The 14184-nt window shown below is 42.3% G+C and overlaps 1 protein-coding gene across 3 annotated transcripts in view; it reads left to right on the top strand.

Moving 5' to 3' along the window:
- Window positions 1-14184, top strand: part of BTAF1 (B-TFIID TATA-box binding protein associated factor 1) — a 234766-nt gene that overhangs the window by 195859 nt on the left and 24723 nt on the right. For 2 of the 3 annotated variants that reach the window (XM_073596058.1, XM_073596057.1), the window contains exons 30-34: window positions 2078-2207; window positions 2555-2696; window positions 3179-3309; window positions 5441-5566; window positions 5731-5883. In XM_073596058.1, coding sequence (XP_073452159.1) covers window positions 2078-2207; window positions 2555-2696; window positions 3179-3309; window positions 5441-5566; window positions 5731-5883 — 682 coding nt within the window. Of the gene's footprint in view, window positions 1-2077; window positions 2208-2554; window positions 2697-3178; window positions 3310-5440; window positions 5567-5730; window positions 5884-14184 lie in introns of those variants that run through there. The other variant, XR_012235669.1, reaches the window with a different exon arrangement.

Here is a 14184-nt window from a genome sequence, read left to right as displayed (position 1 = left end):
TTCAAACTTTACTTCCTCACACTACTTCTTTAAAATCAACCAAAATCTGCAACCGCCAGAGTCACAGAATGCCCTGAACCATCTTTTGTCCCAGAGAGTAGTTGTGCTAGGCGGGTCAAAGGATTTTATTCAAACCTGTACTAAAGCCAAACTGGGGGGGATTTAAAATTCCAAAATATTAAATGGAATCCGCAAGGTCAGTTATTGCATCTGAGACCAGGGGAATACCTGGCATTCATGGACATCCAAGATGCTTACCTGCATATTCCCATTTGTCTACCAAATCAGCGTGTTCTGTGCTTCCAAGTGCAAGAAATTACTCCCAGAGTATTCACAAAGGTCCTAGCCCCTCTTCTTATCCATGTCACAGGTTATTTAAAGCTTCACCTGAAGGGACTTTATTTTGCTGCTGCTGTTGGGCCTGTTAGCACAGTTCTGTCTATTGCCCACTTTTAGCATTCATTGTCTAGCAGTACTCGGCCTGTGTCCTGTGCTTTGCAATTAGTATAAGAATCTGGATTTGTGTGTAAATTCTGTATCTTTAAGTGCAAAACCGGACACAGACCATGCTCCCTTCTATTCCTAGGTCATTGTTTGCTAAAAGACTGCAGTGTTATGGAGTTGGGTAGGGGTTATAGGGGAGGTACCCAGGGGGCATGTCCTCCAAAAGCTTGCCAGTGTCCAATCACCTGAAGGTATAAGCCTATAACCCAGGGTCTGTGAATACTCGGCCTATGTCCTGTACTCCAGGAATTTTTGTATTATTATTACAGGTACTTCTAGCGCCATCAATTTACGCATCGCTATAGATACCTGCCTTCAAGGAGCTTACAATCTAAGGTCCCCAATTCCATTCATTCATACATAAATATACTAGGGCCTATTTTAGACAGGAGCCAGTTAAGAGACCAGCATGTCTTTAGGAATTTACAGTTAATGCGGAGTTCCAGCCTGGGGAAAAAAGTTAGCAGCTACAAATACTGTAGCTGCTGACTTATAATAGGGCACACACCTGTCCAGGGAGCCCGCGATGTTGGCACCCCAAGCAGATCTGTCCATCGGCTTCGGGTGCAGGCGCCAGCATTGCAAGTAAGGGAAACCAGCATTGAAGCCTTCGGGTTTCACAGCCGGTTACCTACTGCACATCCACGAGTCGTGCGGTGTCTTCTGAGACACACGTTCCAGAAGGCAACAAAAGGGGGGCACAGAAAACCTCGGAAGTGACTTGCCTCGCCACAGCGACATGGGACGGAACCAAAAAGGTATGAAGAGGGGGGTGGGGGTAGGAAAAAATCCAAAAACGAGGGGGTGGTGGGGAGTTTTGTTTCAGAGTTCAATCTTTGCCTGCAACTCTGCTTGAAGTCAATATTCCGCTTTTTCCGACTTGTACTACTTGGCTTGCAAAGAAATCTTTTGAAGACCTTTAAAAGGGGGTGTATGAGCCAGGAACAGGTTGCTTATAAGTGGTTATGTATGTTCTTTTTCCTTTAGAATATCGGTGAGGGGTTGTAACTTCTGTCAATTTCTATTGATGCTTTCTTGTTTGGGCAATTCCATTCCTGCCCTATTGACACAACAGTAAGTGAGGACAGATCTCTCTGGTGGTAACAAAGAAGGCAATAAAATCTGTAGAGTTCTAACTTTCCCTATATATACAAAACTGATTATGGGGAATTTTATACTTTGTTGGATACATTTAGAGGTTAAGCAGGAAACCACTAGTGCTTGGGGTTTTCAGAAAGCATGGGTGCATATCACTGATAGAGTAAATACAGGGCCTGACATCTAGGTATGTTGGCGCCCACTTTAGAGAACATTTTGGCTTGCTGTATTGACTTCCTGACAATGAGCATATAATGTACAACAGTGTGTTCCTTTCTAAAATCACAAATGGGTAATATCTAGGAGTACTGTCCAGGGTGTAAACTTTTGGTACAACCCTTACTACTGCCACTTGCTCACATACACTATTGCAGACATTAAATCACATTCACTCTATCTTTCAGTGTAATTTTTTTGAAATTCTAGTATTTGTCCACACAGGCACCTTATATACTGTAACATAACTTTCTTTCAGAAATATGAAATTTAATTACTGTATATTGGATGAAGGCCATGTAATTAAAAACGGCAAAACAAAATTGTCCAAAGCTGTAAAGCAGATAACCGCAAATTACAGAATTATCCTTTCTGGAACGCCAATACAGGTATGTTTTAAGTGGCCTGAGATAGTTTAAAGACTTTATTTTATTTATTTTATTTTTTTTTTAGTTTTTAATGTTGGGTTTCACCAAACCGCCTCCTGGTTTTGACCATTTGTTGATTTGAAGCCAGACTCCAGCCAAAACGTTTAGTTTTTCTTTGTGGGCATGGAGAGTGTAAGAACCTCTGTTGGGTTTTTATTGCTATATGTAAACCATCCAAAACACATTTTGTTTTGCAATCCCCAGTGAATATAAATGGGGTGCACTGCTTACAGTGTTTACCATTTAGAACATAATAAAGATACCTTGAGAACCTGGTTTGAGATTGTTGCCATTTTTTGTTTTCCCAGAACAATGTTTTGGAGCTGTGGTCATTGTTTGACTTCCTCATGCCTGGTTTTCTAGGCACAGAACGGCAATTTGCTGCTAGATATGGGAAGCCAATTTTGGCTAGCAGGGATGCTCGGAGCTCCTCTCGTGAACAGGAAGCCGGTAAGAATAAGAAGATTTCATTTAACTTTTAGGTATATAGCAGCTCTTTCAGTAATTTGTATCCAGTTGTAAATTAGAAAGCATCATTACCTGTGCTGTTTACCTACAGCACACCTGTACTTAAGCCATATTGTAAACAGTAGCTGTGTATGGTCAACACCATAAGATACCAGTTTGTAAGTATTTTCCCAGTGTTCCAGCCTTTCTATTAAGTTATGTGAGCTGCTCCAAGAGTAAGCATATGCTCCACCCTAAACAGATTACCAACATTTAAAATGAATATTCTTATAGGATATTTGGGAGCTTATAGTGGCACCTAAAATCATTCTAGAAATGCTGGAGTTATGTTTATTTGCAATTTACGTGCCCAAATGTTTGCAGCCATGGTTAGTTTATAGCTTGGTTCAAGTTTGTGTGCTTTTGAGCCCCCTGTGTTGTCTTCAGCTGAACATATTATACCTATATGTAATTTAAACTCACAGGTGTTCTTGCGATGGAGGCATTACACCGTCAGGTTCTACCATTTTTACTGCGCCGAATGAAAGAGGATGTATTGCAAGATCTTCCGCCTAAAATTATTCAAGACTATTACTGTACTCTGAGTCCATTACAGGTGTGTGGCATCTTATCTGCTGTTAGTTTCCACTGTGTGTTGGTGTGTGATAACAGTGAATGAAAACTAAAGTGTGGAATACCATCTAAAGCTTGTCCATATGTGGTTCTTTTTTTTTTCTTTTTTTTTTTTTTTTTTTTTTTACACCGAACCAATTTCCCCACCCACACATCAGGTGTGGATGCGGGAATCCTCCAATCCTCCACGCCATGTCATTGTAGTCTGACAGCGGTGTGACTCTCCGCTGTCAATACACAGATCAGCGCTGATCAAGCTGAACTTTTCCAGCAGTCCCCGTTTTGTGAGAAATTGCTTGACTTTGCATGAACGGGTATGGCCATACGTAAAGTTAAATTTCCATCCATGTATGGCCAGCTATTTTGAGACGTGCGTAATGTTAACAAAAATTTAGAAACAAAGGGGTGCTAAGGAGGTTGTATTACCTTACACACCACTGTGGCGTGATTCCCCCCTCCCCCCCCCCCCCCCCCCAACCATACATTTTCTGAAAGCACATGGCCAATAGAATAAAAAGGTGTTATTGATTTTTAAGGCACAGTGATATTTGCGCAAATGTTTGTCAAAACAATATTTTCATTTAAGTTACACTAAAATCATTAATAGTGGATTTATTCTTGGCAAAATGTACAAAATTCCTGCTAAATTCCTAGTAAATAGAAAATACAAATTGTGAAATGGGGAAAACTAAAGGTACGCCAAACTGAATAACCATTGACTAAAAATCTGGAGGTTACCATTTTTCACTTGCAGATTTCAGAATTCAGAAAAGACCCCTCAAACTAGAAATTTTCTTAAAGCACATGACCTGTAGCATTTAAAAAAATGCTATTGATTTTTTGGGCGCCGCAATAATTGCGCTAATGTTCATCATATTGCCATTTTCACTAAAATCGATAGTTCACATAAACACAATATAACTTGCAAAACTCCTGCTAAATTACTACTAAAGCATTGTTAACATGTGGCATACTACAAGTGTACGCCCATGGAGTGCCATGTTTACCTGCACAGGTGTTCCGTGCATCCCTGTACAGGCAGTCCCATTTATTTCAATTGGGATTCAATGGCTGAACAGGCATAGGTGCTGTTCCCAATCTGACATCTGTATGGGTACATGACCCCGAACCTAGACGGTGTGCGCTCAGGGACATGCATGCGGACCTACATGGATGTAAAATTGGGAGCAACGGCTCTGTTTGTGCAGTTGCTACATCCCAAATGACATTAATGAGACTGCCTGCACAGAGATGCTCAGTCCACCTGTGCATCCCTGTAAAGGTACACTGTGTATGCTCAGTGTGAACAAGGCCTTAGGCCCCTTTCACGCAAGCATACCAATCAGGTCTGCCTGTCTGTTTTTCAAGCGGGCCTAATCGGACCACCAATTTTTCTCTATGGAGAGGCTGATGTAAATGGACATGTGTCCGTTTACACCCACCTGCATCCGATCCAGTCCGCTAAAAAAGACAGATGGGGATTCCATTCCCCATCCATCTAGCAGATTGGATGGTATCAGATGGAAATGGACAGGTGGTCCATTTCCATCTGACTGCCCCATAGACAACAGCAGGCTGTTTCTGTGTCTGCTCTGCATCAGCGGAGAGAGGACGCAGACCTGTCATATGCCTGCTCAGCAGGGATCAGCAAACCAATCCCTCGCTGAGCAGCCGGTTTTGCTTGACAGTTCACGCCATGTGAAAGGGGTCTTACCAGGAGCTGCTGGTCCAAAGCACGCTCCCCTGCAGGGCGCTAGACTCATACATTTGTATGTCTTTGGTGAGATCAGAGGTCTAAACAGACACCCATAGCTCTTTTTTTTTTTTTTTTTTTTTTTTTTTTTTTTTTGAGGCGGTGGTCCCCTTCTCTGCAGCACTTTTACTTGAATAAGGAATCTCTATACAGATTCCTAATTCATTCATAAAATTACAGTCTGATACATAGTACTTTCTCCCCTTGCGGGGTCTTTCATTTATTTTACATTGTGGAGAATAGAGCAGAAAGTGGATAAAGGTCAGGTACCCTAATTTAGGGATCAGCCAAGTCCGCACATAACTTCATTTATATGATTTGGCCAATGATTTTAATAAATTGGTCTTCCACATGTTTTCAGGTACAATTATATGAAGATTTTGCAAAATCCCGCGCCAAGACTGATGTTGATGAAACAGTCTCCATGTCTGCTCTTTCTGAAGAAAGTGAGAGGACAAAGCTAAAGGCTACTGGACATGTCTTCCAGGTAGATAATAATGTGATCTTGCAGTGACAAGTGTGTATGAGTTCTGTTGTGTTTTCATACCAAGAACCTTGGCATATGTGTATACATGACGTTCTAAAAAAAAAGCATGCCCCGGAATTTGCTGTTCACTGTTTCTCATTCATCTTAACTTTTCATCCCTGTAGGCATTACAATACTTGCGTAAGCTATGCAACCATCCTTCTTTGGTTCTGACAGCGCAACACCCAGAGTACAAGAAGATCACAGAACTACTTTGTACCCAGAATTCCTCTCTGCGGGACATTCAGCATGCCCCCAAGCTATCTGCTTTAAAACAAGTATGTCCAATACTGGTTTCTCGATTTGACATTGTTTGTCGGCTTCTGGCAGTGGACTGCTGCTGATGTGATAAAGAGTGCTTGGCATAATGAACTGGTTTGGGTAGGCTTTTGAAATCCATAATTGCAGACAGGATTAATGTAGGACCTGGCAATGTTTCTGAAGCTTTGGCTCTATTGTGTAGCTCTAATCAATAGAGCTTCAATGATGAAATTAAATGAGTATCCCATCCCTCATTGCTTGACTTCTGAGCATGAGGTCAGGGACACATTTTGCCATTACAACAGATCAGTATATAAAAGGGGTAGCTTTTAATTGTAATGGTTTCCTTAGAGCAAAATGGATGTTTTTCATACAGTGAAGCAGTTACCAACATTTGTAAGTGGACCTTTGGTTTTGTGACACATATAACCCTGCAAAGAGGAGTGGTGGGAAGATGAATACAACCACTGGGGCGTGTGACACAGTTACTGTAATATTTAGCTTTGCAGTGAGCCCCATGTTTCCCACACTGTTAAGTTCTCGTTTTTGTCTAGTGGGATTGATATAAGCTCACTACATATTTTATTCTTTGCTACCCTGGCAGCCAACACTTTGACTTTTTCCAGTGCTCCCAGTATCACGGTGGGCCATGGCATTCTTGCATACAATGCATGGCTGCTGGTCCTGTTTTGTGCAAGGTGGCTGTGGAAAGCTGTCGCTAGTCAATCGGTGAAGAGGGGTGGGTGCAGGAGGCCAGTCCTGTAATAAGAAGGAATACGGAAAGTATTTCACCTTTCACATCCCCTAGACAAATTAACCATTTAACCCTTGCAATCCTGAGGGGAGGGGGAGCTACTGCTAGTTTACATTTTATGTAAGTGTATCTATACCCAAAACTTTTTTTGTTGTTGTTTTGGATAGAATATCGAAAACAATAAAATTGGCTGGTACAGTATTTTAGCATTCCCTACTTGAAGTTTAGAGGTGTGGTGGTTTTTTTTTTTTTTTTTTTTTTTTAAATCAGCTAGATGGATGCAACATTGGTCCCCCCCCCTGCTGACTCTAATGCTGAGAACAGAGCGATCGAACACCGCTGATCTCTCAGTGCTCCATGAGCAGAGAGATGGTGACTGTCAGTCACTGCCATTTGCTTTGCCTCAGAGAGGCTGTGCCGGTCCAGGCTGCAGGGAGGGTCCCAACCATGTGGTCGCAATCTTTTCTCAGCCTGCACCGGCTCTGTGGCGCTGAGTCAACAGCGGGCCACAGGAGTGCAGAACGGACTGCACTCCTGTGATCCACAGGAGAGGTACAGCCAAATGAGCTTTGGCTGTACTTCTCCATTTAATGCACGTTCACTTTTGTCTGTGTTGCTGTTGGAGTCCCTTTATTCATGACTTTCATCACAACCTTGTCATCCTGTCAACCTTCCTCTTCTAAGAAGCTGTCAACCCAACGCATTTAGCGCCTTGAGGCGATTCAGTTCGCATTTGCAGCTTTTTACAAATCATTCATTCATCAGACAGGAAGGAAAGGAATCTCTCCAACTAAACCTCTGATCACGACCATGTGGTCGTGATCTTTCCCCAGTCTGCACCAGCTCTGTGACATCACCCAACAGCGGGCCACAGGAGTGCAGAACAGCATTGGCTGTACGTCTCCTTTTTTAATGCATGATTACTCTAATCTGTGTCGCTGTTAGAGTCCCCTCGCTCATGACTTCATCACAACCTTATCAGACAGGAAGAAAAGAAATCTCTCAACTAAACCTCTGACTGCAGTAAAACCTGACAGGAATTATAATCCTTCCCCATTTTATGCAAACTAAAAAAAAAAAAATCTCTAAGCACTGTAATTCTGGATCTATGTAATATTTTATGTAGGTAAAATATAAACAACCAGGGTGCACTGAGGATTGCTATTGAGGTCCGGTGAATGCTTTATTGAAGGAAACAGCTGAATCTTTAGATCATACACAACCTAGGGGCAGCCCCTGCTGGTGGCCAAACCAAAATGAATTTTTGTATTTATCTGCGGTGCTGGGTGATGGACCACAAATAGAGGTTTTGGTAATCTCCAAACGTTGCCTATGAGTGCATGCAGTTCCCTGTCTGTGATTGACAGCAAGGACTCTTCTTTTGGTAGTGTGGCCCTGGGGGGCTTTGACCCATTAGTGGATTCGCTCCACGGATCGGTGCCTGTTCTTTTGTGGCGCCTTGCCCTGTCACTGCCTTTTCCTCGTGGCCCCCCCACCCCCCCCACCCTCATTTTAATGCCGGTCCCCTGTTATTTCCTGGCTCTAGTTAAGGGCAGGATGCATGTGCAGCTGCCGGTCTGATCACTGGGGCCAGAGGAGTTTCTCTGGATTGGCTGGACTGTAGAGACATGCTAGTGTGGGTTTCCTAGCTGCTGTGAGCTCTGGGGTCTGCTTTGGTAGCACAGTGGTGGCCTTGGCAGGAGCAATTCACTTGTACACGAGCCGCTGCTGCTTTCCATGGGTGCTCATGAAGGTTGTTTTTTTTTTTTGTTAATGTTTTGGAAGAATGAGGAGGGAGTGTGGTATCTCCCTGTTTGCACACAAGTAGCACTTTATAGCCATGGCAATCATGGTGGGCAGGTTGGAGCATGACTGTATGCAGTTGGCAAGAATTTCCACCCCCAAGCGCCCAGCACTCACCCACCCCACCCCCCACCCCCCCTGCTAGTTGTGGTATGTCTGGGGCCACTTTCCTCGCTTATTCTTTTTGCATTGCCTGCCAAACTCCCCCTGTCCTTGAAGCCTTTGTGTAGGACCTAGACACAAGCCAAATGGTGTTGCGGTGCTCCTTTTTACCTTTTTTAACAACTTTTCTGCAGTTGTAGTGGGGTTTGTATCCTGCATGGAGAAGGCCTTATTGCAGAGACCCCCGTAATATAAAAACATTTCCCAGCTGTCTGTTCGTCACCCAAGCCCTCAGACACAATCTTTTGCGGGTCCCAATGAGACAAAGGCTCCTTCACTCCTTTAACAAGCAAGGTTGAATTGCCAGTAGCTAGACTGGCACCTGAAACTGCGTTGTCAAGGCAGTTCTAGAAACATTTGAATAAGGAGAATTAAAAAGGAGTCACATTCCAAGGTTCTCCAAGGCTTTTTTCCCCCAAAATTGGATAAACCATTTTTCAAGCATTGGTCTACCCCTGGTGGATTTGTGCTTACTGCTGTCTGGAAATTTTTTTTTTTCTCACTCTTGGAGAATATTGCAAGGAATGCCAGCCTGTTTGGCTTAGGGGTGGGGTGAGCGCAGCACTGGGTTAGTTGTCGGTTCAGGGCCAATAGACCAAAGGTGAAATCTGTCTTTCCAATGATGTTCCATGGAATAGCTCTTGAAAGTTGCCCAATTTGGATCAGTTGGGTTAGGCCATGGCTGTGGCTTACATTCGTAACCAAGGTTGCAGAAAGAGTGAAGGAGCTGTGATCCTGGATTGGACAGAACTTCCGGTCTCTACCTTGTCCACCATTAACGTTTCGGAGTGGATAGACAGGCAGACTACCTCTAGCTGTCAATGTCTAGATCAGGGGGGAGTGCTGCCTTTACCCTGAATCCTTTTTCAGGTTTGCCACCATTGTATTATGCCAAGCATGAATCTTGTGTCCAGACTAAATTAGAAAGTTCCCAGGTTCGTGGCCAGAACATGGGACCCTGAGTTGACATGGGTGCACAGATGGCTTTGTGGGACAAGTACTCCTTTTCCCCCTCTGCACTAGTTGTTGCAGAGTATAGACTTGGCATTACAGTAATTTTAATGGCCTGGCTTGGTTCAGTCCTCATCTTGTTGCACACAGATGTGCCAAGGGGTCTTCCATTATGCCTGGACCTTCTCTTCCAATCAGGGGCAGACTGACAACTCATGGGCAATAGGAGCTCATGGGGACCCCCGTGTCCCTGTCCACACAAAGCACCGCCTAATTATTGCACTGCGCCCACATTACATACATTCGTCCCTACCCCCTTTAGCTGCAGTGGCAGCAGCTGAGGATGTACACCTGCTGCAGCAGGAATTAAACCCCTGTTGCTTTTGGTGGGTGATTGCGACCAATTCAAGTGAATAGGGCCACTCTGCAAACACCCTACAACTATGAGCAATGCACGTAGTTGCAGAATGCTAGTGTGGGATCCAAGGGATTAAAACAGGTGATGAGGGGTGGCATCATGCTTCCTCACTGCCTGCTTTAACCCTTTTTTTCGCTGTACTGCACAAGGATGCACAGCCTTTGCAGAGCAGCCCCATTCACTTGAAGGGGTTACACTTGGCAGGCACTACACCTGCCAAGCTTGACCGGGTGTATAATTCCTGCAGCAGCTGCAGCATGTGTACACCCCTGGCCAATGCAGTTAAACGGGGTGTGGTTGGGGTGAGTAAAATAAGGCTCAACTTTGAGGTTTTACCACCCCAAACTGAATGTAAACAAGCCCTTACTGGCCTGAGCCCCCTGTCACAGTTGATGTTTAGGGGACAACTGGAAAGGGGGGCAGATAGGAGTCCCTGGGATGGGGGACAAGCGGCAAATCTTTGATTTGGGGAAGTGTAAGAGGATATGTGCTGGGGAATGCTTTTGGTGGGTAGAGGACTTGGGAGGGGGGGCAGATTTGAAATTACACCACCCCACTTTGCAGCAAAAGTCCACTACTACTTCAAAAGCAACCCCCGCCATCACTTCTTCATGTGTGAACCCTGTCTCTGTATATATCGGTGCAGAGGAGGAGGATCTTTGTGAGCTCTCTGTGTGATGTGCAGGGAGTATTTTTAAATGAGAATGTTAAATAAAAAGAGGTAGATGTGGCGCTGTTCTAGGGTGCAATAATTGCATGCCCCTGTGTAACACTGTGTATCCCTGTATTATACTCTCAATGTAAAAATTAAAAAACAGAGTTACTAAAACGTGTTAAGTGTCAAATGCTTAGTGCAAACACTGGTTTGTGCAGGTGCTGACAATGTATATACGCAGGAATAAATGAGTGTGCTGTGAAAATATAAATATATATATAATTCCAATTTTCAATACATAAAATGAAAACGAAAGTGACAGGTGCTCTTCAAAAACCGTGCCTTGTATGTATGTATGTATATATATATCTAACACACACACACACACACACACACACACACACACACACACACACACACACACACACACACACACACACACACACACACACACACACACACACACACACACACACACACACACACACACACACACACACACAGTCCCCGGGTTACAAACAAGTTAGGGACTGTAGGTTTGTTAATTTGAATCTGTAAGTCGGAACAGGTACATTTTTTAAGTGTAGCTCCAGCCAAAAAAACTATTTTTAAGCTTTTTGGATAGCATGGGGAAGGGTTATCACCCCTGTAACATTTGTTTTGCTGTCTGTGCCCCTGTTCAGAAGATTTCACCTCACTTTCTGTCCCAATGACAATTGGATGTTGAAAATTTTGGGTTGTGGTGGAAACAAGCCTTGGTGATAAAGCATCAGTGGAGGTACCATTTCCCCATAATAGCTCTTACAGGAGTGAATTTCCCTTCCTAGGTGTAGATTTCCTCTCACTTCCTGTTGTCTCCCTCCGTTTGTAAGTAGGAGTCGTTTGTAAGTCGGATGTTTGTAACTAGGGGACCCCCTGTGTATATATCTATATCTATATCCATACAATATATATGGATGGATATATATGGGGAGAGCGATGGCAATATATATAATTGTGATCATATACAGTCCAGTATTCATTCCGGATGATTAAAAAATATATATAAAATTGAAAAAATAAGTGACAGGTGCTCTTCAAATCGATGCTCCTTATAGACCCCCTATAGTTATTGCACTGACAGGAAACACTCCCCCCACACAGGGGTATCTTGCTTACACAGTATCCGCCACTATGCAGCACTCTCCAGAACTTTGCTGTATCAGCTATATCTTTCCGTGCTTGCAGTATCAGGTGTATCTTTCTCCTTTTTAAATCTCCCTCTGCATCACCCACATATAGGAAAGAGACCTCTCCATAGTGTGATTCCGTTTTAAATTAAATGTATTACATAAAAGATTGAAAACTTACTCACATTGCTTCAAATGCATATAAGCCTTTAAAAACAGGAAGCCGGGATGATTCTCGTTCTATGGCCTGAAACCGGAAGTGATGCAAAGATGCTAGATGCTCCGCCCGTCTTTTAAATGAGGACATTGTCTTGCCTTTTGTTTCCTAATCCCATTCATGATCCAAAGATCACCTGTGTCCTTCAATAAACACAGAGAAATAGATTTTACGATAACTACGAACATCCCCGTTTTTACATGACTCTTCACATTTTGAATTATAGGGCACGCGTCCTGGCCTGATACCTTCTGACACATTCAGGGAAGGGGCAGAAAGGCATTGCAGGCTGTGCAATCCTTAATTGGTTCTTCAAATTGCCTAAAGGCTAGCCCTAGATTTCATGTTAATTTGTTTCCTTTTGTGTTCGACACACTTTTTTTTTTTTTTTTTGAAAGCTATATCTGCCTTATCCATGAGTTGCTCTCTGTGTCCTGCTTCATGAGCCGCTAATGCATTTCTAGGTGAATTATTCTCAGGGCCATTAGATCTTCCTGAGAGCCTAGGCCAGTGATGGCAAACCTTGGCACCCCAGATGTTTTGGAACTACATTTCCCATGATGCTCATGCACTCTGCAGTGTAGTTGAGCATGGAATTGTAGTTCCAAAACATCTGGGGTGCCAAGATTCGCCATCCCTGGCCTAGGCTGTCATGAACACACATCAGAACTAGAGAGAGGGGTCATTTTGCCTGTGCTCCCAGAAACCGTATTTTTAGGCAGAATGGGTTGCCTAGCGCAATGCACTTCATATAAATTAGCACTTAGTCAAGTTCCAGTTTTTGTTTTGAGATAGAAATCCTGCTCAGACTGCCTATACTAAACACTGAAAGATCTTTCCATTGAATATACAGTGTATCCGGAAAGTATTCACAGCGCTTCACTTTTTCCACATTTTTGTTGTTAGCCTTATTCCAAAATTAAATTCATTATTTTCCCTCAAATTCTATGAACAATACCCCATAATGACAACGTGAAAGAGGTTTGTTTTAATAAACTTGCAAGGATTTCAAAGTAAACTAAAAAAAATCTCATGCACCTATAGTGGGTATAAAGTCTACACACCCCTGGTAAAATGTCAGGATTCTGTTATGAGACAGATATTATTTCGGAACTTTGACCTAGGTGACCTATAAACTGTACAACTCAGTTGAACAACAAACTGAAATCTTTTAGGTGGAGGGAAGTAAAAATAAAAAAACTAAAGGAATATGGTTGCATAAGTGTTAGGGCTGAAACAACTAATCGATTAATCGACAACTAATCGATTATGAAATTAATCGATTACTATTTTCATAATTGATTAAACGGCCAGTAACATAATGGGGTTAAAAATAATGAGCCCTTTATAGTACAAAAAGAGCAAATCGCTACTGTACATATTACTTTCACAGTTCTACAGTAAAAAAATGAACGCCTTTATAGTAGTGATTTTTTGCTTTTTTTTGTACTATAAAGGGCTCATTTTAGTTTTTTTTTTTTTTTTGTTTTTTTTGTTTTTTTTTTTTTTTTTTAACTCCATTAGGTTACTAAACATCTTAGACCTGGTTCACATCTTTGTGTTTTTTGGTGCTTTTTGCAGAAACGCACTACAGTCCATTTAACATGGTTTTCTATGGGACACGTTCACATCTATGCTTTTTTTTTCAGCCGCTGCGTATTTGGAAAGGGTCAAGGACTTTTTTAACGCAAAACAGTGCTTTTTTGGTTCAATATACTTCAATGGAGAAGCTGCAGAAAAGCATGTAATGCGTTTTGCAGCAATTTGTATTTTTTAATCTGCCCAACAACAAATTGGCCAAAAAACTATATTTCTCTTCTAATAGTATATACAGCATATCTCTTCTGTCTGTTATTCTCAGAGTGGATTCAATATTTTGCTCCCTAACCATATAGCTGGTTGTTTGTTTACCACTACATAGAGATATTTAAGAATAAATTGCTTTTTTTTTTTTTTTTTAAACTTTACATATTAACTAAATTATACACCACACTTTTTTTTTTTTAAGGTTATTAACCGATTAATCGATCTAAACAATAATCGACCAACTAATCAATTATGGAAATAATCGTTAGTTGCAGCCCTAATAAGTGTGCACACCCTTAAACTAATACTTGAAGCATCTTTTGATTTTATTACAGCACTCGGTTTTGTTTTGTTTTTTTGGAGTATAATGCTATCAGCATGGC

Source organism: Aquarana catesbeiana, linkage group LG08 (assembly GCF_042186555.1).
Source record: "Aquarana catesbeiana isolate 2022-GZ linkage group LG08, ASM4218655v1, whole genome shotgun sequence".
NCBI lineage: Eukaryota > Metazoa > Chordata > Amphibia > Anura > Ranidae > Aquarana > Aquarana catesbeiana.
The sequence above is the reverse complement of the archived record's forward strand: the minus strand, read 5'-3'. Positions and strand labels throughout refer to the sequence as shown.